General features: G+C 44.0%; 1 protein-coding gene across 1 annotated transcript in view; it reads right to left on the bottom strand.

The window, feature by feature from the left end:
* The window catches only part of adarb2 (adenosine deaminase RNA specific B2 (inactive)), a 706833-nt gene that overhangs the window by 20584 nt on the left and 661181 nt on the right, over nt 1-25068 (bottom strand). Inside the window, exon 9 of the mRNA XM_068051905.1 lies at nt 13599-13780. Within this exon, the coding sequence (XP_067908006.1) occupies nt 13599-13780 (182 nt within the window). The remainder of the gene's footprint in view (nt 1-13598; nt 13781-25068) is intronic.

Here is a 25068-nt window from a genome sequence, read left to right as displayed (position 1 = left end):
CCGATGAAACAAAGGTTGCTGGAGTTGTGGATAGTGTGGAGGGCTGTTGTCGGTTGCAACGGGACATTGACAGGATGCAGAGCTGGGCTGAGAAGTGGCAGATGGAGTTCAACCTGGAAAAGTGTGAAGTGATTCATTTTGGAAGGTCAAATTTGAATGCAGAATACAGGCTTAAAGACAGGATTCTTGGCAGTGTGGAGGAACAGAGGGATCTTGGGGTCCACGTCCATCGATCCCTCAAAGTTGCCACCCAAATTGATAGGGTTGTTAAGAAGGCGTATGGGGTGTTGACTTTCATTAACAGGGGGATTGAGTTTAAGAGCCGCGAGGTTATGCTGCAGCTCTATAAAGCCCTTGTTAGACCACACTTGGAATATTGTGTTCAGTTCTGGTCGCCTCATTATAGGAAGGATGTGGAAGCTTTAGAGAGAGTGCAGAGGAGATTTACCAGGATGCTGCCTGGACTGGAGGGCATGTCTTATGAAGAAAGGTTGAAGGAGCTAGGGCTTTTCTCATTGGAGCGAAGAAGGACTTGATAGAGGTGTACAAGATGATGAGAGGCATAGATGGAGTGGATAGCCAGAGACTTTTTCCCAGGGTGGAAAGGGCTATCACCAGGGGGCATAATTTTAAGGTGATTGGAGGAAGGTTTAGGGGAGATGTCAGAGGTAGGTTCTTTACACAGAGAGTGGTGGGTGCGTGGAATGCACTGCCAGCGGTGGTAGTAGAAGCAGATACATTAGGGGCATTTAAGCGACTCTTGGATAGGTACATGGATGATAGTAGAATGAAGGGTATGTAGGTAGTTTGATCTTAGAGTAGGTTAAAGGGTCGGCACAACATCATGGGCCGAAGTGCCTGTACTGTGCTGTACTGTTCTATGTTCTATGTAACTAGCAGAATAGATAAGGGGGAACCAGTGAATGTGGTGTTTTTGGATTTTCAGAAGGCTTTTGATAAGGTCCCACACAGGAGGTTGGTAAGAAAAATTCGAGCACGTGGGATTGCAGGTAATATAGTGGCATGGATTGAGAATTGGTTACTGGACAGAAAATAGAGAGTAGGAATAAACATCTCATTCTGGTTGGCAGGCTGTGACTAGTGGGGTATTGCAAGGATCAGTGCTTGGGCCTCAGCTATTCACAATCTAGATCAATGATTTGGATGTGGGGGCCAAATGTAGTATTTCTAAATTTGCTGATGACACAAAGTTAGGTGGGAATGTGAGTTATGGGTAGGCATCAAGGGGATTTAGACAGGCTAAGTGAGTTGGTAAGAACATGGCAGATGGAATATAATGTGGAAAAATGTGAAGTTATCCACTTTGGTAGGAAAAACAGAAATGCAGAGTATTTCTTAAATGGTGAGAGATTGGGAAGTTCTGATGTCCAAAGGGACCTGGGTGTCCTTGTTCATAAGTCACTGAAAACTAACATGAAGGTACAGCAAACAATTAGGAAGGCAAATTCTATGTTGGCCTTTATTGCAAGAGGATTTGAGTACAGGAGTAAAGACGTCTTGCTGAAATTGTATAGCGCCTTGGTGAAATGGCACCTTGGAGTATTGTATCCAGTTTTGGTCTCCTTACCTAAGGAAGGATATATTTGCTATAGAGGGAGTGCAACAGAGGTTCACCAGACTGATCCCTGGAATGGCAGGATTGACTTATGAGGAGAGACAGAGGAGACTGGGCCTATATTCTGTAGAGTTTAGAAGAATGAGAAGTGATCTCATTGAGGCATGCAAAATTATTACAGAGCTTGACAGGGTAGCTGCAGGAAGGATGTTTTCCCTTGTGGGAGAATCTAGAACTAGGGGTCACTGTTTAAAAATAAGGGATCACCCATTTAAGACAGAGATGAGGAGAATTTTTTTCTCTCAGAGGGTCGTGAGTCTTTGGAACTCTCTTCCTCAAAAGGCGGTGAAAGCAGAGTCTTTGAATATTTTTAGGGCAGAGGTAGATAGATTCTTGACAAGCAAGGGGGTGAAAGGTTATCGGGGGTAGGCGGGAATGTGGAGTAATCAGTTCAGCCATGAACTGACTGAATGATGCAGCAGGCTCGAGGGGCTGAGTGGCCTACTCCTGCTCCTAATTCGTATGTTCGTATGTTTCCCTTGGCTAGGGAGTCTAGAACCAGAGGACATAGGGCTGAATTTTACCGGCCCCGCCAATGTCGGGGGTCGTGAAGGGGGAGGCCTGGAAAATGCCTCTGGGAGAGGCCCGCCATGGGCCTCAATGCCGGGAAGGCCCTGCCCCATATTACTGGTGGTGGTGAGGCCTCATGGCAGCCCCCCTGCCGCTGGGCAACGGGACACTCATTTGAATATGTTAAAACATTAAAATTAAGGAATAATTATTTACCTCGTCCTGATGGCCGTCCCGCTCCGATATTATGGTTGGTGACCTGCAGTCCTGCGCCGTCGAATCTCCAACTGGAGATCTGATGCAGGACACTGGTGGGGATGGGGGAGGGGGTAAGTATTTCAGTGTGGGAGGGGGGAGTGAGGTCAAACTTAGGTGATTGGTCGAGCAGGTGATGGAAAGGGGTAAAAGTTTCTGAAATTTGGGGGCGAGAGGTCAGGTACTGAAGGTAAGCATTTTGAGGGGGGGGAAGAGGGCAGGAATGACATGTAAGGCTATGATGGGGGGGAGGCGGTTGGAGAGGGGCTGGAAAGATTTTTTAAATTAATTTTAATACGTTTAAATGCACTGCTTCTTTAAAAATTTAAGCTGCCATTTAGGGCTCGAAGCCCTTTAAGAATGGCGCTGGTGCCCGCGCAGTGGCGCTGGATGCCATTACCGGGGACAGAGCGCCGCTCCCTCCACGTCATCAAGGGGGTGGGCGGTTCGCCCCGGCTATGTAAGTGAGCCGCCACGTTTAACATCGCAGTGGCTCCAGGGAGCAAATCCCACGTGTGCTCCCTGCGATCTTTGAAACTAGCCACCGAGATCGGAGCTGGGGGTAAAATTCAGTCCATAATAAGAGGTAGGCCATTTAGGACTGAGATGAGGAGGAATTTCTTCACTCAGGGTGGTGAATAAAAAACAAAGAACAAAGAAAATTACAGCACAGGAACAGGCCCTTCGGCCCTCCAAGCCTACGCCGATCCAGATCCTCTATCTAAACCTGTCGCCTATTTTCTAAGGGTCTGTATCTCTTTGCTTCCTGCCCATTCATGTATCTGTCTAGATACATCTTAAAAGACGCTATCGTGCCCGCGTCTACCACCTCCGCTGGCAACGCGTTCCAGGCACCCACCACCCTCTGCGTAAAGAACTTTCCACGCATATCCCCCCCTAAACTTTTCCCCTCTCACTTTGAACTCGTGACCCCTAGTAATTGAATCCCCCACTCTGGGAAAAAGCTTCTTGCTATCCAACCTGTCTATACCTCTCATGATTTTGTACACCTCAATCAGGTCCCCCCTCAACCTCCGTCTTTCTAATGAAAATAATCCTAATCTATTCAACCTCGCTTCATAGCTAGCGCCCTCCATACCAGGCAACATCCTGGTGAACCTCCTCTGCACCCTCTCCAAAGCATCCACATCCTTTTGGTAATGTGGCGACCAGAACTGCACGCAGTATTCCAAATGTGGCCGAACCAAAGTCCTATACAACTGTAACATGACCTGCCAACTCTTGTACTCAATACCCCGTCCAATGAAGGAAAGCATGCCGTATGCCTTCTTGACCATTCTATTGACCTGCGTTGCCACCTTCAGGGAACAATGGGCCTGAACACCCAAATCTCTCTGTACATCAATTTTCCCCAGGACTTTTCCATTTACTGTATAGTTCACTCTTGAATTGGATCTTCCAAAATGCATCACCTCACATTTGCCCTGATTGAACTCCATCTGCCATTTCTCTGCCCAACTCTCCAATCTATCTATATTCTGCTGTATTCTCTGACAATCCCCTTCACTATCTGCTACTCCACCAATCTTAGTATCGTCTGCAAACTTGCTAATCAGACCACCTATACTTTCCTCCAAATCATTTATGTATATCACAAACAACAGTGGTCCCAGCAAGGATCCCTGTGGAACACCACTGGTCACACGTCTCCATTTTGAGAAACTCCCTTCCACTGCTACTCTCTGTCTCCTGTTGCCCAGCCAGTTCTTTATCCATCTAGCTAGTACACCTTGGACCCCATGCGCCTTCACTTTCTCCATCAGCCTACCATGGGGAACCTCATCAAACGCCTTACTGAAGTCCATGTATATGACATCTACAGCCCTTCCCTCATCAATCAACTTTGTCACTTCCTCAAAGAATTCTATTAAGTTGGTAAGACATGACCTTCCCTGCACAAAACCATGTTGCCTATCACTGATAAGCCCATTTTCTTCCAAATGGGAATAGATCTTATCCCTCAGTATCTTCTCCAGCAGCTTCCCTACCACTGACGTCAGGCTCACCGGTCTATAATTACCTGGATTATCCCTGCTACCCTTCTTAAACAAGGGGACAACATTAGCAATTCTCCAGTCCTCCGGGACCTCACCCGTGTTTAAGGATGTTGCAAAGATATCTGTTAAGGCCCCAGCTATTTCCTCTCTCGCTTCCCACAGTAACCTGGGATAGATCCCATTCGGACCTGGGGACTTGTCCACCTTAATGCCTTTTAGAATACCCAACATTTCCTCCCTCCTTATGCCGACTTGACCTAGAGTAATCAAATATCTGTCCCTAACCTCAACATCCGTCATGTCCCTCTTCTCGGTGAATACCGATGCAAAGTACTCGTTTAGAATCTCACCCATTTTCTCTGACTCCACGCATAACTTTTCTCCTTTGTCCTTGAGTGGGCCAATCCTTTCTCTAGTTACCCTCTTGCTCCTTATATATGAATAAAAGGCTTTGGGATTTTCCTTAACCCTGTTTGCTAAAGATATTTCATGACCCCTTTTAGCGCTCTTAATTCCTCGTTTCAGATTGCGCCTACAATCCCGATATTCTTTCAAAGCTTCGTCTTTCTTCAGCCGCCTAGACCTTACGTATGCTTCCTTTTTCCTCTTAGCTAGTCTCACAATTTCACCTGTCATCCATGGTTCCCTAATCTTGCCATTTCTATCCTTCATTTTCACAGGAACATGAATCTTTGGAATTCTCTGCCCCAGAGGGCTGTGGAGGCTCAGTCATTGAGTATATTCAAGACAGAGGTCGATAGATTTCTAGATATTAAAGATACCAAGGGATATGGGGATAGTGCGGGAAAATGGCGCTGAGGTAGAAGATCAGCCACTATCTAGTTGAATGGCGGAGCAGGCTTGAGGGGCTGAATGGCCTATTTCCTATGTGCTCCTATTCCTACAATAGTGTCAAAGAACACTCTTTAAAATCTAAAAATGCCAACAGAAAAAGACAGAGAAAAAAATCAGAAGAACCAGTTAAAAGAATTAAGGTTTAATTTTTTTAAAAAATCAAAGATCCTCCTTTAAACTCTAAATTTAATTTCTATTTTCTGAAATTAAACAAGAATCCACTCCTATGCAAAAGTGGTGGGTTTGGGTCAGGTGGAAGAAAAAATGTAAAAGACCTGAAACTCAAACCCAACCCACCTGGAACTGTCCACTTCTGGTTTTAACAGAGATTGGACAAGGGGCAGGTGAGCAGGATTATTTTAATGAGGCTGTATTTCTCTGATTTTATCTCTGTTCCAACTTTAATGCTGGGCCTCGGGAAACCTGGCAGCTAAAGGGAGACGTGGACTGTTGCATAGAACAGGTAAGTACTTTTCCAGCGCTAATAGTGAGCCAGGAGGAGCAGGAATACTTCCTCCTCAGCTCCCCAAGGAAATCTGTTGGCCTCTCTAGCGAATGGACCCCACTCCATGATCCATTGTCCTCCTTATGCCCTTCCCGGCATCGAACCCAGTCAACATTCCTGATCTCTCCATGGGCCACCCACCATCTTCCCTTTTTTCTCGAATTTTCTGGGCTCTCCCGCAATCCTCTCCCTTTCTCCCCCGATCACACCAGCTGCTGCATCGATATACCCCGAACCACAATCTCTTCCTCCCTCCCCTACGCTCCCTGGCTGTGGCCTCATGGTGTAGGCCTACCTGCCTGACAGCCAGATTGACTCTCAATCTGGTCGGCATCGACTGGGAAATGATTTCCAAAAAGGGTATTCAAGTCCTGCGTTAAATTTGGCAAAACCCATAGGAAACCCATTCTTCCAGGTTTCCCAACAGCAAAACCGCCTCCCCCAGCTCACTTTGCCCCTCCTCGTAAGTGTAGATACTTATATATTTAAATGAAATGTCAGTGTCAGGAAAACCCTATCTGCTAAATGAGAAATATTAATTTCATCGGTTGGATACTTACATTAGACTTTTAATGGAAAAAAACCCTACAGTAACTTTTAAAAAAAACTAGCAGCCAAGATGGTCACTGCCACATTCATCTGAAATATCAGGAGATTGAACTGGAGACAAAAGGTCTAGCAAGAAGCCTAGCCAGGACAATGGCTTGCTCTAAGTGATTGAATTACCTAAAATGGCTTCATTAGCATGACAGTCAAGGCCATCCGCGCACATTGACTTGAAAGAACCAACCCCCTCCAAGTGTGAATGGGCATCCTGGGGCATGGAGAACCTTGAATTTCATTAGAGAATTCCAGAAAAACCTCATTCGAAACAAAGGGGATTGAAAGAACCATGTGACCGCCTGTTCAACTCTGAAGAAACGAGAAGTTTTGTTATGCAGACGGAAGACAAGCAGTAACAGAGTGTGCAGGAGCAGAAAGCTGCGTGCTTCCCTTTCTCTCTCCCCCAGAAAACATCAAGTTTGAAAATGGTCTGCAACTGGGGGACTCTCTAAGCCTGCAGACTGCTACGGCCAGCGACAAGGAGGACAGCCGACTGCAATTCTGCCTTCAAGAAAACCCTGATCAAAGCAGGCCAACCACAAAGTGCACTTTGACCAGCGAGGACTTCAAGAATACAGCTTCAGCTGAGGACTACTGGACCATCCACTTTACAGACTATATTTAAGTTCCATTTATTCTGGACTTTAATTCAACCACCGAATCTATTTTCCCTCCTGTAATCTATTTGCGTGTGTGTGATTCTTGTATAAGCGCAAGGGGAGAGCCAACTGTGTAACAGCCCCGACAACCAATTTTATCTGTAGCACCTGTGGAAGAATCTATCACTCTAAAATTGGCCTTTATAGCCACTCTAGGCGCTGCTTCACAAACCACTGACCACCTCCAGGCGCTTACCCATTGTCTCTCGAGACAAGGAGGCCAAAGAGAGAGAAGAGAGATTCTGTGTGAATGTGTGCGTGAATGTGTAGTGTAATTTTAATATTTTTAAATCGGGTTAGCATGTTAAATATAATAAACTTACCTCTTTCTTGTTTAAACTCAAGAAAACCTGTCCAATTGGTTCTTTCACGATCACAGTAAAGAAAAAAGGTAAAACACTCACAGAGGTGGTAAGCACAACCAATATTTAAAAAAAGAATAAACCCTGTTGTGGTTAAATAAGAGGAAGGGCAAGAGGGGAGCCTGAGACCCCTCCTCACCTGGCCATAACAGTCAGAAAATGTCAAAATGTGTAAAAAAAAATCTATCAATGCCAAATAAATATTGTTAAAAACTGTTCTATTCGCCAAGTATGAAATAAAAATAACATTTAAAGAAATATTTCAGTGATATACTTATAAAGGGAAGTATTTAGCTTAGTAGGTTAAGCTGCTTTTATAAGGTAGTGTATGGGTTATTTTACTGGACTAGTAATCCACAGATCACACTATGGCAATTTAAGAACATGAATTCAGCTTTAAAAAAATCTGAAAATGCTGGTATCAGTAAAAGTGACCATAAAACTGTCAGATTCTCATAAAAACCTAACTGGTTCACTGATGCACTTAAAGGGAAGGAAACCCATCACCCTTACCTGGTCTGACCTGTCTGACTCCAGTTCCACATCAACATGGTTGATTCTTAACTGCCCTCTAAAGTGGCCGAGTAAGCCATTCAGTTGTACTCAGGGATGGGGAATAAATACTGGCAAGATTAGATGGTACCATTGAAAAGTTGCTTCCTGTTACATATCTGACATAGCTGATATGATACACTGTTTTCCTTTATGTGTCAACCCTGTTCTATTTTGCGGCAACAGTGACTGCCAGCATGACTATACCGCAACAAGTCACCTGTGTATGATGACATTCATTGACTATCTTGCCGTGATTCGCTGTTGATTGCTGAGAAATTCAATGTCAAGGTTTAAAATTAAATATTCCAAAACATTTTGACAAAGTTTGCTGTTAATAAAGCACGAAAAAAAATCAGATTAAAAGGAAAACTCATTTTGTTAAATTAACATACTCAGTAACCATTCAACAATGGCTCTTTTCATTGTTTCACTGCAACATTAGAATGCCATGGTGTTTAATATTTCCAAATCGTGTGCTCTAGCCAAGTGCCAATGCTTCATTAAATTGGCTTCTGTCCAAGTAAGCAATTATCTCTAAAATGCAAATTAAACTTAAATTAAGAACGTAATGACTGACATTTTAAAGATAATAGAAAAAATGATTCCGTTCAGCAACAGTGTCCATGGGTTAGAAACCAAAGCATAACGCTGAAACTCTAAACCCCAGACTTTTTTTCATTTTATTTTTAATATGGGGTCTCTAAAGATTTATTGATACAATGGCCATTGTCTATCTATATGTAAATTATAGTAATAACTAACTAGGTGGATGCAATTTGGCAAGGCTTTAGATAGCAGAAAGGGAAAAGTGGGTATTGAGTATGGTGACTTTGCACTTCGTGCAATTGAGTGCTTTGTTCGCAACCCTGAGTTGAAGTTTGACGTGAACTCGCTGCAGCTGGATGAGCTATTTCAGTTCTCAGTGCAGCTGCTAGATAGAAATCTGTGTAAATGTAAGAACACAGGTAGAACTTACACTGTCCAGATATATAGAAACACTTGAGTTGCGCATCCTACAATCTTATCTCAGAGCAGACCAAGTGGGACATGAAGTTTATGGCCAAGGCAAGGTACTTTAAAGCAGCTTGAATTGGGAGAAATTGGGGAGCAAACAGAAGTACAGCTATCAAATGTGTTATTAAATTTAAAAAATGGACATCTACCAGTAAGTATCATCACTGAAATGAACCAACTTTTGATGAAATATGCAAATAAGTGTGTGAATATTTATCTAAAAGTCAAATTTTTGTTATTGTTGTGGGAAATAGAAAGAATAGCCTGTGCTACTAACATGGGGTCAATGCACATAGATAAAGATTTTGAAGCTTATTCAATGCATGAGTGTAAGACTGACGAGAAGACTGGGTTCTGTGAGTGGAGGGGAGGAGGTCTGTTCTGGAAATCCTGGGCAGGGTGCCAGATCTGGGTGGGGGAGCGGTGGTCACTAATCCCGGGGGGGTGGGGGGGAGGTGGGGGTGGTGGGGGTGCTGTGGGAGGAGTCCCATCCCTGATGGGTCAGATCCCCAATCCCTGGGGTAGCCCAATGGCAGACAAGGAAGCAAGTAAGCTTTGCGGGTTGGGAGCAAGACTTGGCAATAAGAACATAAGAACTAGGAGCAGGAGTAGGCCATTCAGCCCCTCAAGCCTGCCCCGCCATTCAATAAGATCAGGGCTTATCTGTCCCAGGCTTCAACTCTTCTTTCGGACCTGCTCCGCATGCCCCTCGACTCCCTGAGATTTCAAAAATCTATCTACCTCCTCCTTAAATACATTTAGTGACCTAGTCTCCACAACTCTCTGAGGCAGAGAATTCCAGAGATTCACCACCCTCTGAGAGAAGAAATTCCTTCACATCTCAGTTTTAAATGTGTGACCCCTTATTTTTATTTTATGCAAAACAGGATTACAGGCATGCTTAATAATGGCAGAAACAATTCAGGACTTCAAAAATATCCAGGTAGTTTGACTTTCAGTTCTCAATATTTGGTTGAATATGGAGTTATATATGGTTTTTATTAAGATTTATTCAATAGACTAGGATATTGCATCAAAGTCATGCTAATCCCAATTTGTGGAATGTTGCAAATGTATATCACTGGTTTAGGGGAGATGTTGGTGTAGTGGTAACGTCACTGAACTAGTGATCCAGGGCCCAGGTTAATGCCCTGGGGACATGGGTTCAAATCCCACCACAGCAACTGGTGGAATTTAAATTCAATTAATTAATAAACATCTGGAATTGAAAGCTAGTCTCAGTAATGGTGCCATGAAACTGTCATCAATTGTTGTTAAAAATCCATCTGGTTCACTAACATCCTTTAGGGAAGGAAATCTGCTGTCCTTACCTGTTCTGGCTTACATGTGATTCCAGTCGCACAGCAATGTGCTTGACTCTTAACTGCCCTCTGAAATGGTCTAGCAAGCCACTCAGTTTTCAAGGGCAATGAGGGATGGGCAACAAATTCTGGCCTTGCCAGCGTGCCTACATCCATGAAAGAATGAAAAAAAGAACGGTTCTATACAAACTGTACACAAAGTTAATAACTATACAGCACCTATGCTTTAAAGTTACAGGGATAGGGTTTCTGCTTTATTGATATGAAAAATCTTTTAAAAAGTGCCTACTAGTCGTTTGGAAAACCTCCCTGAACCAATGCAATGGGTGGAATCTTGCAACTTCAAAACTGGTCGTGGCTGGTTTATGTGGGCGAGTCTGGATTCAGGTGAACTGAATCTTGAACCAACATAAAAGATCGTGGAAAACACGAACTCAAGTAGTTTTGGATGCAACGTTAGTGGGGGTTGTATATATACCCCCAAACTGTAGTGGTGATGTTGGGAATGGCATTAAACAGGAAATTAGAGATGCATGCGATAAAGGAACATCTGTAATTATGGGTGACTTTAATCTGCATATAGATTGGGCAAATCAAATTAGTCACAATACCGTAGAAAAGGAATTCTTGGAGTGTATATGGGATGGTTTTCTGGACCAATACGTTGAGTAACCAACTAGAGAACAGGCCATCCTAGACTGGGTATTGTGTAATGAGAGAGGAATAATTGACAATCTAGTTGTGCGAAACCCCTTGGGGATGAGCGACCATAATATGATAGAATTCTTCATCAAGATGGAGAGTGACGTAATTGATTCTGTGACTAGGGTCCTGAATCTTAGTAAAGGAAACTACGAAGGTATGAGGCGCAAGTTGGCTATGATGGATTGGGAAACATTACTTAAAGGGATGACAGTGGAAAAGCAATGGCAAATATTCAAAGAGCGCATGGATGAACTGCAACAATTGTTTATTCCTGTCTGGTGCAAAAGTAAAACGGGAAAGGTAGCCAAACCATGGCTTACAAGGGAAATTAGAGATAGCATTAGATCCAAGCAGGAGGCATATAAATTCACCTGAAAAAACAACAGACCTGAGGATTGGGAGCAGTTTAGAATTCAGCAAAGGAGGACCAACGGATTTATTAAGAAGGGGAAAATAGAGTACGAGAGCAAGCTTGCGGGGAACATAAAAACTGACTGTAAAAGTTTCCATAGATATGTGAAGAGAAAAAGATTGAAGACAAATGTAGGTCCCTTACAGTCAGAAACAGGGGAATTTATTATGGGGAACAAAGAAATAGCTAACCAACTAAATGCATACTTTGGTTCTGTCTTCACAAAGGAGGTCACAAATATCATACCAGAAATGTTGGGGAACACAGGGTTTAGTGAGAGAGAATAACTGAAAGAAATCAGTATGAGTAGAGAAATGGTGTTGGGGAAATTGAAGGGATTGAAGGCCAATAAATCCCCAGGGCCTGATGGTATGCATCCCAGAGTACTTAAGAAAGTGGTCCTAGAAATAGTGGATGCATTGGTGGTCATCTTCCAAGATTCTATAGTCTCTGGAACAGTTCCTACAGATTGGAGGGTAGCTAATGTAACCCCACTATTTAAAAAGGGAGGTAGAGAGAAAACAGGGAATTATAGAGCAGTCAGCCTGATGTCGGTTGTGGGGAAAATTCTAGAGTCCATTATCAAAGATTTTATAGTAGAGCACTTGGAGAACAGTGGTAGAATCGGACAGAGTCAGCATGGATTTACGAAGGGGAAATCATGCTTGACAAATCTACTGGAATTTTTCGAGGATGTAACTAGTAGAGTTGATGAGGGGGAGTCAGTGGATGTGGTGTATTTGGACTTTCAGAAGGCATCGTCAAAGTCCCACATAAGAGATTAGTGTGCAAAATTAAAGCGCATGGGATTGGTGGTAGTGTATTGCGATGGATAGAAAATTGGTTGGCAGACAGGAAACAAAGAGTAGGGATAAATGGGTCTTTTTCCGAATGGCAGGCAGTGAGTAGTGGGGTACCACAGGGATCGGTGCTAGGACGCCAGCTATTCACAATATATATTAATGATTTAGATGAGGGAACTAAATGTAATATCTCCAAATTTGCAGATGACACAAAACTGGGTGGGAGGGTGAGTTGTGAAGAGGATGCAGAGAGGCTTCAGGGTGATTTGGACAAGTTGAGTGAGTGGGCAAATGCATGGCAGATGCAGTAGAATGTGGATAAATGTAAGGTTATACACTTTGGTAGCAAAAACAGGAAGGCAGATTATCTGAATGGCTATAAACTGAGAGAGGGGAATATGCAACGAGACCTGGGTGTTCTCGTACACCAGTCGCTGAAGGTAAGCATGTAGGTGCAACAGGCGGTAAAAATGGCAAATGGTATGCTGGCCTTCAGAGCGAGAGGATTCGAGTACAGGAGCAGGGATGTCTTGCTGCAATTATACAGGGCCTTGGTGAGGCCACACCTGGAATATTGCGTGCAGTTTTGGTCTCCTTATCTGAGGAAGGATGTTCTTGCTATAGAGGGAGTGCAGCGAAGGTTTACCAGACTGATTCCTGGGATGGCGGGTCTGACATATGAGGAGAAATTGAGTCGGTTAGGATTATATTCGCTGGAGTTCAGAAGAGTGAGGGAGGATCTCATAGAAACATATAAAATTCTAAACGGACTTGACAGGGTAGTTGCAGGAAGGATGTTCCCGATGGTGGGGGAGTCCAGAACCAGGGGTCATAGTCTAAGGATACGGGGTAAACTTTTCAGGACTGAGATGAGGAGAAATTTCTTCACCCAGAGAGTGGTGAGCCTGTGGAATTCACTACCACAGAAAGTAGTTGAGGCCAAAACATTGTATTTTTTCAAGAAGGAGTTAGATATAACTCTTGGGTTTAAAGGGATCAAAGGATATGGGGCAAAAGCGGGAACAGGTTATTGAGTTGGATGATCAGCCATGATCATAAATGAATGGTGGAGCAGGCTCGAAGGGCCGAATGGCCTCCTCCTGTCCCTATTTTCTATGTTTCTATGTAACTCACTTGGGGTTAAAATTTCCCTGATCTTTTGAGCTAGTTCAACTGATACCGCCCGGATTGCATGGATATAAATTGATAATAACTCGGCCCCTTAGTGTTTATTCTATGGACTATCTGGGTTTTTGTTCACTTGGGAGGGCAAAAGTTTAAGCTCTGCCTGTAGTGGACAGCGATTACAGAGGCCCCTGTCACTTGTCACGGGCTACAATGAGGCCTGGCAGTAGCCCGGCTGTTTATAAGACTGATAACATACCACTGAGAAGAGGCTGGTTGTACCGATAGGGTGGAGGCAGCTGAGCGACATCATCTAGCCGTTGGCACAATGCGCGGGAAAGATGACCAACGTGGTGAGTGCTTCCCAGTACAATGCTCTGCAGGTAGATCGGTTCGATGAAATGACTCAGGAGAGATCCTTGAGCACCCAGAATGTTCCACCTGAAACACAGTTGTAGCGGCAGAGGTTTAGTGAGTTAGCAGAAATGCACTTTTTTAAAAATTTCCTTTGGAATCATTTCACTGTGTCAGGATGTGTTTGTTCTAAACGGGGGCTTAAATCAGATTACTCCCAGCTGAGCACTTTTCATTTAAACCTGCAGTTAATTTGGCGCAGCCAGCTTCTCGTCTGCTAATTGCACTACACTGCAATTAAGTGATGAATGGGCAGTTGGGCTAATAACAATTTAGTACAGACACTTGTCCACACGTGACTGTCAAATTTGTGACTTGCATTTTTATTTGGGGGGATAGATTAAACAAAGGATTAGTAAGATGAAGGATCACAAATCAGAAATGTAGTTATACAGCCAGAATTAATAATGGCTGAACATAAAAACATAAGAAATAGGAGGAGTAGGCCATATGATTGATCTTCTAGTTCAACTCCACTTTTCCACCCTATTCCCAAATCCCTTGATTCTCTTAGTGTCCAAAAATCTATCGATCTCTGTCTTCCACAGCTCTGTGGCAGAGAATTCCAAAGATTCACAACCCTTTGAATGAAGAAATTTCTCCTCATCTCAGCCCTCAATGACCAATCCCTTCTCTTGAGACTAGGACTCCTAGTTCCAGACTCTTTTGCCAGGGGAAACAGCCTTTCTGCAGCTACCCTGTCAAACTCACGAGAAAGGAGCTTGTTTTTTTTTGTGTGAATGCAACACTTCCTTTTAATGCCATTTTCTCCTCTTTCCCAAATCGTGTCTCCCCACCTCAAGCACAATCAGTGTGCAACCTGTTCCTCATGTTTCTAATGGCAGCAACTGAGAGCAGCCTGGGTCTGACCTTGCCCTGGAATTTCCTCAGGGCAGCGATCCCAGCATTTACATAGACTCTGCGCCTATTGTGAACTCCACTACTGATCTCACCAGCGTTTTGGTGCTGTACTGACTATGGTTCAAAGAACCTGCTGACATTCACGATCTAGAATAACAGCCACGTGGGTAAGGTAGTGGAGGGTGACTGACACCTGTGGAACTGAGGTCTGGCAGTAAACATGGCCTCAGGTAAGAGGAGATGGGTGGAGAATTTTTCTTTTATAAGGTTGAATGAAGGCTGGGAATGTCTTCAAGAGTCGCTCCCGCTCCTCTGCTGTAACTTCACTGGAATTGCAGCGGAGACTCAGTTAACAGTGTGTCCGCCAGAAAGCCATTGAAGTTCAGGGGCTCTGGTGAAATTCGCAGCCACACAATTTGATCAATGGCACAACAAATCAAATCGAACAGTTCAATGTCCTTGTGGAAAATATTAAAAAATAGTGCGTAAGGGTGGCGAGAATACTGGAGAGGTTGCATGCTGTTCTACTGGCAGTGAACTAGTAGGAATTGATCAGAAGCTGCCGACTTGTGTCTGCTGAAGTTAATGTTGAAGGTAATTAGCTCTATTGTGCTAAACTGTCATCTTTACTGCACACTTGGGGGCAACTTAGGCAGGCAATGGAATGCACGCGACATAAACCTGCAGCGCTGAGATGGGAGTCCACTCCCCCTCCTCCACACCCTTCAGCTGTGTGCTGTGGCGAAATAATAGAGGAGGTCAAACACCACTCCACTGAGAGGAGGGTGGCTGGAGAGTTGAGTTGGTGGGGGCGGAGTGGTGGTAAAAAGAAAGTCCAAGGGAGAGTTGTAATTGATTATATTGTGTCTTTTTTGTGTTTGCTCTGGTTAAGATTACATGGCCTTTGTTTTGTCATTTGGTGGGGTGGGGAAGAATACTGGGGGCTGAAGGCCTGATACCCTGAGGGGACAAGCTAACAAATCTATTGAGAAAGGACTTACACATGAAAGATTAGCATTGCGTCAAACTTTTTATGCTGCCAAACCTAAGTAAGGGGCTGTATATTGTAAACTCATCTTTACAAACCTAATGAAACTAAAGCAAATGAAAGACTCTTTTGTCATACTTGCTAAATCTCATATTCATATCTGTATGTAGCGCAGTCTACTCCACTGAGGCTAACAAAAGGCATAAGAGAAACAGGCGTACAGTGCCAACTGCATTCTCACACGGAAAATTAAGTTGCAGCCATGGGCAATATTTTTGCTCTTATATCTAGTTTGGACACACGGTCAATGCCTCTGTCTTTGATCTACCTCCTTAAATTCTTATACTGAAATGAAGAATATTAGCATTCATTACTTCTTTATAATTGGTGATGGTGCTTTGTTCATCAATATGACTTTGTACCCATGGCATCTTCTGATATAATTCAAGCTGGAGGGACTGAAATTCCTTGGCTGTTCCAGTAGACTCCTTCTGTAACTTTGGCGAGAGTCTAATGGAACAGTTGCAAACTTCAAAGGGACCCAGAAACAGGGAGAAGTTCCACTATCGTCTTGTGGAAGTGCCCAATACCGACCTTCATAAAGCTAATGACTGAAGAGAGGGGGTATGGTAAGGCTAGGGGGCATAGCCTCCTGAAGTTGGGACATCCTGTGCCCCAGCCTCACCGGTACCCAGCATAAATTTTGTATGCCAGAGTGAGGAGTACCAACCTGGTGAAGGGCAGAGGTGAGCCCCACAAGGGGCTTATGTTCCTGTGTTTATAGGGCTCGTACAGATGGCAGGTTGGAGGGGGATCATGGGTTGTGGGGGAGATCAGGGAGAGGTTAGCTTGGTGGTCCAAGGGAAAGCACTCCTGCTCCTCCTGGCCCACAAGCAGTGCTGGAAAAACTCTCATGTTGGATCCAGCTCTTCTCACCTCCCTCCAGCTACTGGGTTTCCCGAACCTTGGGAAACCTTGCCCGCAGCCATTGTATCTAAAAATCTGTTAAAATTTGAGGCATGCTGCCTCATTAGCATATTTAAAAGCATGATCTGCTTCTCGAGAACAGATTAGTCCCCATCCCGACTTGCTCTGTTGAAACCGGACATGGGCATTCAGGACAGGTTGGGCTTGGGTTTCAGATTTTTAAAATTATAACCTGAGTAAACTGTGCAGTGTTACTCTGCTTCTTCATTTATCCTAAGCTTGAATAATCTTTTCATTCATTCTCAGGATGTGGATGTCACTGGAATGCCAGCATTTATTCCCCTGAACAGGTGGTGGTGAGCCACCTTCTTGGATTGCTGCAGTGTAGCAGTTTGATGCAACTGAGTGCTTGCTAGGCCACATCAGTGGGCAGTTAAGAGTCAACCGCATTGATGTGGGACTGGAAGTCACATGTAGGCCAGACCAGGTAAGGCCACAGGTCTGCAATCCTTCTCTAAAGGGCGTTAGTGAATCAGTTGGGTTTTTATGACACTCTGACAGCTTCATGATCATTTTTACTGATGACAGCTTTTTATTTCCAGATTTTTAAAACTGCATTTAAATTCACAAACTACCAAACTCACATTCTCTAGATTATTATTCTAAGCCTCTAGATCATTGGACCACTATGATACCTAGATGGTGAAGGTTAGAGCTGGAGCCTAGTCCTTATACACATACAATCTTTTATTTACAGAGACACACACTTCTGATCATGTACCTTCAACCAACACCCATCCTTTCAGCTTGCTCCTGTACATATAAGCTCAGGCAAGTCTCTAATTAATGCCCACCACCTGAATACAATTAACCCCCAATTGATAGACAATTAACAAACTACGCTGCCACACTCACTACAGAGAGCCTTACAGTTATTACTTGTCTCTTGAGTATTGCAGTACAATTCTATCTCTATGTCTTTACACACACCTGAACATAACATCATTGCAGTGAATCAGGATGGAGCTAGGGGCCAACATTGTAAACATTAAAAATTCATACAGTAGTCTAAATGTGTGTACATATACTTCATTTTCTATTTAATGGAATGGTAATATCATTGTTGTTAATAATGCAGATAAACAATTACAATAAATCATTAACATCTTTTGATGAAACCAATGCTATATCACTGGAATAATTTGCAATATTTCAGTTAAGTTACAAAAGACAATCAGTGTATAAGTTTAGTAACATTGAGTAACATGGGTTATTAATTTATAATAAACATGCGCTATGAAACATTTACCAATGTACTGCTATCAATTGCTGTGAAAATACATTTAATTCCAGAACTCCACTAATAGTTCATACATTTTGTTTAAATATAACTTTAATATCTCCTGTGGGAAAAATAACAAGTCATACATTAACAGGAGCCCTTACAATAGCAAAACAAACTGCACTTTTATAGTGTCTTCCACATAACTCAAGGCCCCATTAAGAAAGACTTGCATTTATATAGCACTTTTCATGACGTTAAAAAGGGTTTTACAGCCAATGAAGTATTTTTGAAATTTAGTCACTTTTGTAATGTCGGAAACACAGCAGTCAACTGGTGCACAGCAAGCTCCCACAAACCGCATTTGTTAGTGACCAGATAATCTGTTTTTGTGATGTTGATTGAGGGATGAATATTGGCCGGGACACTGGGGAGAACACAAAAAAGAAACAGTTCCATATGTAAGGTCCACTGCAGAGAGCAGATGGGACTTCAGTTTAACATCTCATTGGAAAGACAGCACCTCCGGCAGTGCAGCACCTCTTCAGTACTGCACTTGAGTGGCAGCTTAGCTTGTGCTCGAGTCCTGGAGTGGGACTTAAACCTACAACCATTTGACTGAGAGGTGAGAGTGCTACCAACTAAGCCACAGCTGACACTAGGGCACCATAAGCACTTTACAATGGGGCTTGGAGGATACGAAGGTTGATGAACAGGAAGAGAGAGATCTTGAGAGATTAACGAAACTATAGATTTATCTTTAACAGTTTGATGGTGTCCCAAATTGAAGTGTTATTCTAGGCTAGTTTAGAGTGATGTGCCAGTTTATATATCCCCAATCAATTCATCTGATCTTTATCCTTTTTCACAACCTAAATGAGTTCAGGATGGGGAACTACATTTTTCATCTTGGAATGAAATGTAATAGCAGGTTATTTTTACTTTCTGTAACTGGAGTTTATTATAAATGAATAACATATTATAAATGATGTATCGGGTTCTATATTTACAGGTGGACTGACATTTTATAGGAAGTACAAGGACCTTTATAGTGCAAGTAAACATGCTCCTATATTACTGTCAATACAAGATATACTTTATTACAGAGAGCATTACTGCTGTGTTATGTTCTAGTTTACAGCAGCATTTGCGGGGAAGGGTTGCCTGTTTATTTCAGTGACATTGATTCAGATGGATATTCCAGTACATACAAGTACACTGGTTACTGAGCACGTAGAGCTGAAATGATCTGGTAAAGTATCTTGAAAGATCTTTCTAGCTTTATGAAGCAACTGGGAGTACAAGGAGGAAGATGTATCATACTCACTCCACAGACTCCCTGGCCTGTGTCAAACCTGCATCCAACGGGATGAGCAGGTGGCTTATTCCCAGGCCTTCACTAATACCTCTACAATCTTCCTGCTGCCCAGTTGCATGACAGTGGCCCAAGTATATTTCCTGCTCTGATTTTCCTCCCTGTCGGGAGTCCACCTGACTACAGCAAGGGGCAGAGCACAAAACCTGGGGCTGGATTTAATGATTGTGTCACGGCTTTCGGTAGCACACCCGAAATTGGGCGCCGTTACCACTCTGCATGGCTTCCATTCACACTGCAGGTGACCAATTATGATAATGGAGGCATGGGGTTCATCAATCACATGATGGGGGCAGGAGTCGAAGTGCTGAATGCAGCATCGGATGACTGTGGAGGAGGTGCTGGCGCCATATTTAAAAACCCTGCCAGCCCTGCTTTCATTGCTGCCTTAGAGTCCTTTGTTATTTGCTGCTGAGACTGGTGCTGGAGTGACTCCTGGACACACCACCACTCTGTTAAGGAAACTGCAGGATGGCTCAGGCAAGACACCGAGTGACCTCACAGTTTAGTGATGCCTCCCTGGAGATTCTCCTCCAGGCTGCAAGGGAAAGGCGGGAGGTCCTCTTCCCCAGGGATAGCAAGCCTGGATAGAGATCGCAGAGGAAGTCAACAGCCATGGGGTCACCCCCCACCGCCCCCAAACATGGGTGCAGTACAGGAACAGTGTCAATGACCTTGTTTGGTCTGCCAAGGTAAGTACTACATACCGCTCTCCTCTTTAGGGCTGCATGTGACTACATGGGAGGATGTGCATGACATGGGGAGGGAGGCGCAACAAAGGCGTTGGCAAAAAGGGATAGGCATCATCACATCCCGAGAGAGGCATGGTGGCATCTCGGCCACAGGCCACTTTCTTTCACAGCTCATTACCTCCCCTGAGAGAAGGCATACGGCATGCTTGCCTTCATTGGTCGGGGCATAGAGTATAAAAATTGGCAAGTCATGCTGCAGCTGTACAGAACTTTAGTTAGGCCACACTTAGAATATTGCGTGCAATTCTGGTCGCCACACTACCAGAAGGACGTAGAGGCTTTGGAGAGGGTACAGAAGAGGTTTACCAGGATGTTGCCTGGTCTGGAGGGCATTAGCTATGAGGAGAGGTTGGAAAAACTCGGATTGTTTTCACTGGAACGATGGAGGTGGAGGGGTGACATGATAGAGGTTTACAAAGTTATGAGTGGCATGGACAGAGTGGATAGTCAGAAGCTTTTTCCCAGGGTGGAAGAGTCAGTTACTCGGGGGCATAGGTTTAAGGTGCAAGGGGCAAAGTTTAGAGGGGATGTGCGAGGCAAGTTCTTTACACAGAGGGTGGTGAGTGCCTGGAACTTGCCGCCGGGGGAGGTGGTGGAAGCAGGTACGATAGCGACGTTTAAGAGGCATCTTGACAAATACATGAATAGGATGGGAATAGAGGGATACGGACCCCGGAAGTGCAGAAGGTTTTAGTTTAGACAGGCATCAAGATCGGCGCAGGCTTGGAGGGCCGAATGGCCTGTTACTGTGCTGTACTGTTCTTTGAGAGCTGGTGTGGGGATAAGTCATATAGCAAAGCCCTGCAGGGGATGAGGGGCTGTCAAAAGCAGACCTGTCCTATAGTTCTTCCTGTGAAGTATGACTATCTCCCTCATTCCACTTGCAGGACAAGGAGGTCCATAACAACAGGGCGACCTCGCGGACTGGCGGAGGAATTGCTGACATACGGTTTCTCTCAGTAGCTGAGAGTGAAGCACTGGAGTTGGTGGGGACTCAGGGCGGACACTCAATTGCGGATGGTGAGACTGGAGTGCAAGAGAGTGAGGATTGTCTTCCATCGACATCCAGCACATTTCTGGAGATCCACATAACATATTGATACCATAACATCTGCACATCCCAACCCACACATGTTTGTGTTCTCTCATGAAGGTCGGCGTCTGCAGGAGACTCAATCCAAAGAGGGGGGATCAGCAGTCAGCCTCAGAGGAGGAGCAGTCAGAGGATGCACCATTCCATGACTCTCCTGCACCTTCCACCAGTGCAGATACTTCCAGCTTGGTGGGTTTCTGCTTGGCTGTAGAATCAGGGTCACAAGCTGTTGAGACCACTGCACACGCGCCCGAGCAGCTGGCTGAGGCTGTGACAGCTGAGATGTCCAGTAGCTGGAGGACTGTGGGCGGCCAGGCCCATGCTGATCCCCAGGCTGATGACGAGCCGCTGGTGTCGACAGCACAGGGCATGCTGGAGTTCAGAGAAAGGTAAGGCAACATCTGGAGGAGATGCCAGAGGCAATGCGCAACCTTGAGCGGACGATGGAGGGGTCCATCCATGCCAATGAGTTGTGCCATGTCTCAGGCATGTGAGTGCATGGCTTCTCCATTGAGAGGTTGGCGACCCTCTTGGAGAGCCAGATGCCACAGATACATCAGTGGCAAGAGAAGGATGAGGTGCCTAGAGTCTTCTCCAGCTCCTCGTCCTTCTCTGGTCAGCAGGCAGGTTCAAGTGAGCCTTGAAAGGGAGGAAGAGAGGTTGTCCTCCACAGCTGAGGGCTCCCCTCAGGGTGCTCCAAGTGTGGACAGAGGCTCCTCAGCCCCTCCGCCAGTGAGCCCAGCACCAGCAGCTGCGATGCCTGAGGGGTCCTACAGCTGTGCAGGAAACCCTCAGGCAGCCAGGGCCCTCCAGGTTTCTGGCAGCCAGAGGACAGCTGCCGAAGTCATCCAGGCCAAGGGGCAGCCTGATCAGCAGCCTGCCTCCAGCCCAGCTGCATGTGCCTCATAGAAGCACTTGAAAACGTGTTTAAAAAATAAACACCTAGACACATTTGGATTTTCACAGGTACTTGCAATTTGCCATTTGTTTTCTGCTATAAAGTGTATTCGCTTTTGAAGTTAACATTCATTGTGGAAAATGCTTATTCCTTCATGCCTTAATTGTGAGATGCTGACTTCACCCTTCTCCCATATTGGGCTGCCAGTCGGCTCAGCCCTCCTTTGTTATGCGCCTCTGATGTGCCAGAGCACATGTGTGATCTGGGCACTAGGGACGGAACACTAACAGAAAGGAGGCAACTGACTAAATGCTTTTAGGTCAGTTTTTATTGCTTTCACTCAGAGAGGCAAGTATGGTGGCTGGAAGCGGTTAATTATGAGGCTGTCTCTTGCCTCCTGACCCTCCCTCTGTCAGTGGCGCTGCATCACATCGTGGGGGACCACAAGGCCAGGGTGTATGAGACCCATGCCAGGCGATCAGGAGGCCTCCAGTGCACTGTCCTTGCAGAGACAGTTGCCCTGGTATCTTTGGTTTGCTACTCCTCTGGGCTTATGTGCTGATGGCCCTCAGTGCCTACTCTTACTGATCGCCAACCCTGTCACCCGATAGTATAGCCACCCAACCCTTTCACCCAGCTGCATGGACACCTGTGCTGACCACCCGAGACCAGGCCCACCTGTGCAGAGCGTAGAGCACTGCAGGCCAACAAGGGCCTCCGTTCCCTTTTTCTAAATTACTTTATGGTTTAATGAATGTCTGCCTTTCGCATTAAAGTGAATGCAGGACTTCCCATCTTTATGGAATATTCTAATATTCTGCCACAAATTGTAATTCTAAGTTATATAATTATTCAGTTAGGAGGAATATTACTGTGTGGGATTCTTTTCATAGGAATTTCTATCCAATATAATCTCTTTGATTATGCCTTCACAAAGTGCTTTGAGATGTTTTTCTATGCTAAAGGCCTTATCTAAATGCAAATTGTTGTTATAAGGTTGTTGGTACAAAGCTGAAACAGTACTAGAAGCACTATCAGAGGCCATCGTTTGGATGAGACATTAATTAGAGGCCCCGTCTGCTTTCTCAGGTGGATGCAAAAGATCCAAAGATGGGCAGGGGCGTGCCCTGGTCAATATTTTCCCTTGACCAGCAAACTAAAAACAGATTAGCTGGTCATTATCTCATTGCCATGTGAGGGAGCTTACTGTTCACAAATTAGCTGCCACATTGCTGCATTACAACAGTGACTACACTTCAAAAGTACTTCATTGGATGTAAAGCACTTTGGGATGTCCTGAGTTCATGAAAGACGCTATATAAATGCAAGTCTTTCTTTTACTTATGAGGCCTTGGTTTACTAGGAATTAAGTTGATAAATGCGATATGTAAAAAACGTTGCAGTCCATACTGACAGTGGCACCCATAAAATCATAATGAAAGTCCCACCATTACCACACTTTCAACAGTGTGAGCTACAACAACAAAGGCTGGTGTCTGTCTCTTAGCAAGAGGTTCACAATATGGGCGCAGTAACAATCTCCAGCACTCCATTGCTGCCATGCACACTAATGAGTTCCCAAAGCATATTAAATCAGTGGCTAAACATTATGTACCTAATTTTTTACATCATTGTTCTTTTCATTAATTAACGTTTCTCCATCGTTAGTGCAATTATTGCAGTTGCCTTGCCGCTGTACATTTCCTTTCATGATTAATAAGTAGTCATTATATTTAGCTTCCCGAATCAGTCAATTAACAGAGAATACTTTGTGATAATTACAGACTGTTAAAGGCAATGTTCTGTACCTGGAGAGCAATCTGTTTTTTGGAACCAGTGACACAGATCACCATAAAAAAAGTTCCTTCAGTAATTTTCTAAAACAGAAACAATTTACTCTGCTGTATTAACTTACTGGCAGAATCAATACTGTGAATTAAAAACATCTTTTAATATCATGCAAGGAAAAGCAACCATCTGGCATTAGTGATTGAGGGAGGAAGATCTCTGCCGGTGTGGGTCGTTCAGGTAACATATTTACCTACTTAAATTCCAGGCTGAAAGCTCACATGAAATTGGAGATGAAATTCATACATAAACAAGTAGTCCATTTTGCTGCCTCCAGGAATCATTTGCATAATTGCACTTAATCCATGATCTAGTTGTATTTAATCTCAAGTAAATGTAATATGGTCAATGGCACAACAAATAGCTTTAGTGGGAGAAAGGTTGTCATTCAGTCTATATAGACTGTTTTACATTGCTTATGCAATTATTTATTAATTAATACTGCTACAATCTTTCAGTTATAGACACAATGGCCAAAAATATCCTGTGATAGGGCAATGAACAGCATCCGTTGCTGGTGAGACTTGGCCTTGGCCATTTAATCTTGATGATATTTTGCACTGTAAACTGCTGGAAGTGCGAGGTGCAAACAGCCTGATACCCTCTGGGCATCTGGGACCTGAGAGAAGAGGGCAAGTAACTGTGTATTCCCTTAACCAATCAGATTGAAGGATTGTGAAATTAACAGCACAAGGACTGAGAAGGATATGTAAATTCGAATGAGAGAATTCAATGTTAAAGCAAATACAGAAAGAGGAATAAAAAGAGGGAAAGGTAGATTGGATTAAGAGAGAGGAAAAAAAAAGAGAGGGAAAGAAAAAGATTTTTTTTAAAAATTCAATTAAAATAAAATCTCCAACAACAATTATAAATAGAAGGAGTTACATTCCACACTTGCAATAGTTGATTTTCAGTGTCAAAGAGGTTGATTGACAGTAATTTAACATCTAATCACTTAAAATTTATTTGAACTTGAGATGCCTTGACGTGACTATCTGTATCTGTACCTACAATGCAAGTACAACAACTTCATGTGGCTGAATGAATTTGAATGGAGAGCCAGACAGCAAGATGCCATTTTCGTGAAGCTAACAGCGGAGTCATGCATCTCCCACAGCAACTTTACGATTTTCGCATTTAAGCTTGCATCTGCTGTAGTTGAAGTGGCATTTGCGCATAAATAATAATGATGATATTAGCCTCACCATTACTTTGGCAGTGGTGTTTGGGCCATTGGATTCATTTCACCCAGCCCAGATGTGGATATGGAGAGATGTGACTTTGCAAACCC

Source organism: Heterodontus francisci, chromosome 2 (assembly GCF_036365525.1).
Source record: "Heterodontus francisci isolate sHetFra1 chromosome 2, sHetFra1.hap1, whole genome shotgun sequence".
NCBI classification, from domain to species: Eukaryota; Metazoa; Chordata; class Chondrichthyes; order Heterodontiformes; family Heterodontidae; genus Heterodontus; species Heterodontus francisci.
This window is presented reverse-complemented; position numbering and strand designations above follow the sequence as displayed.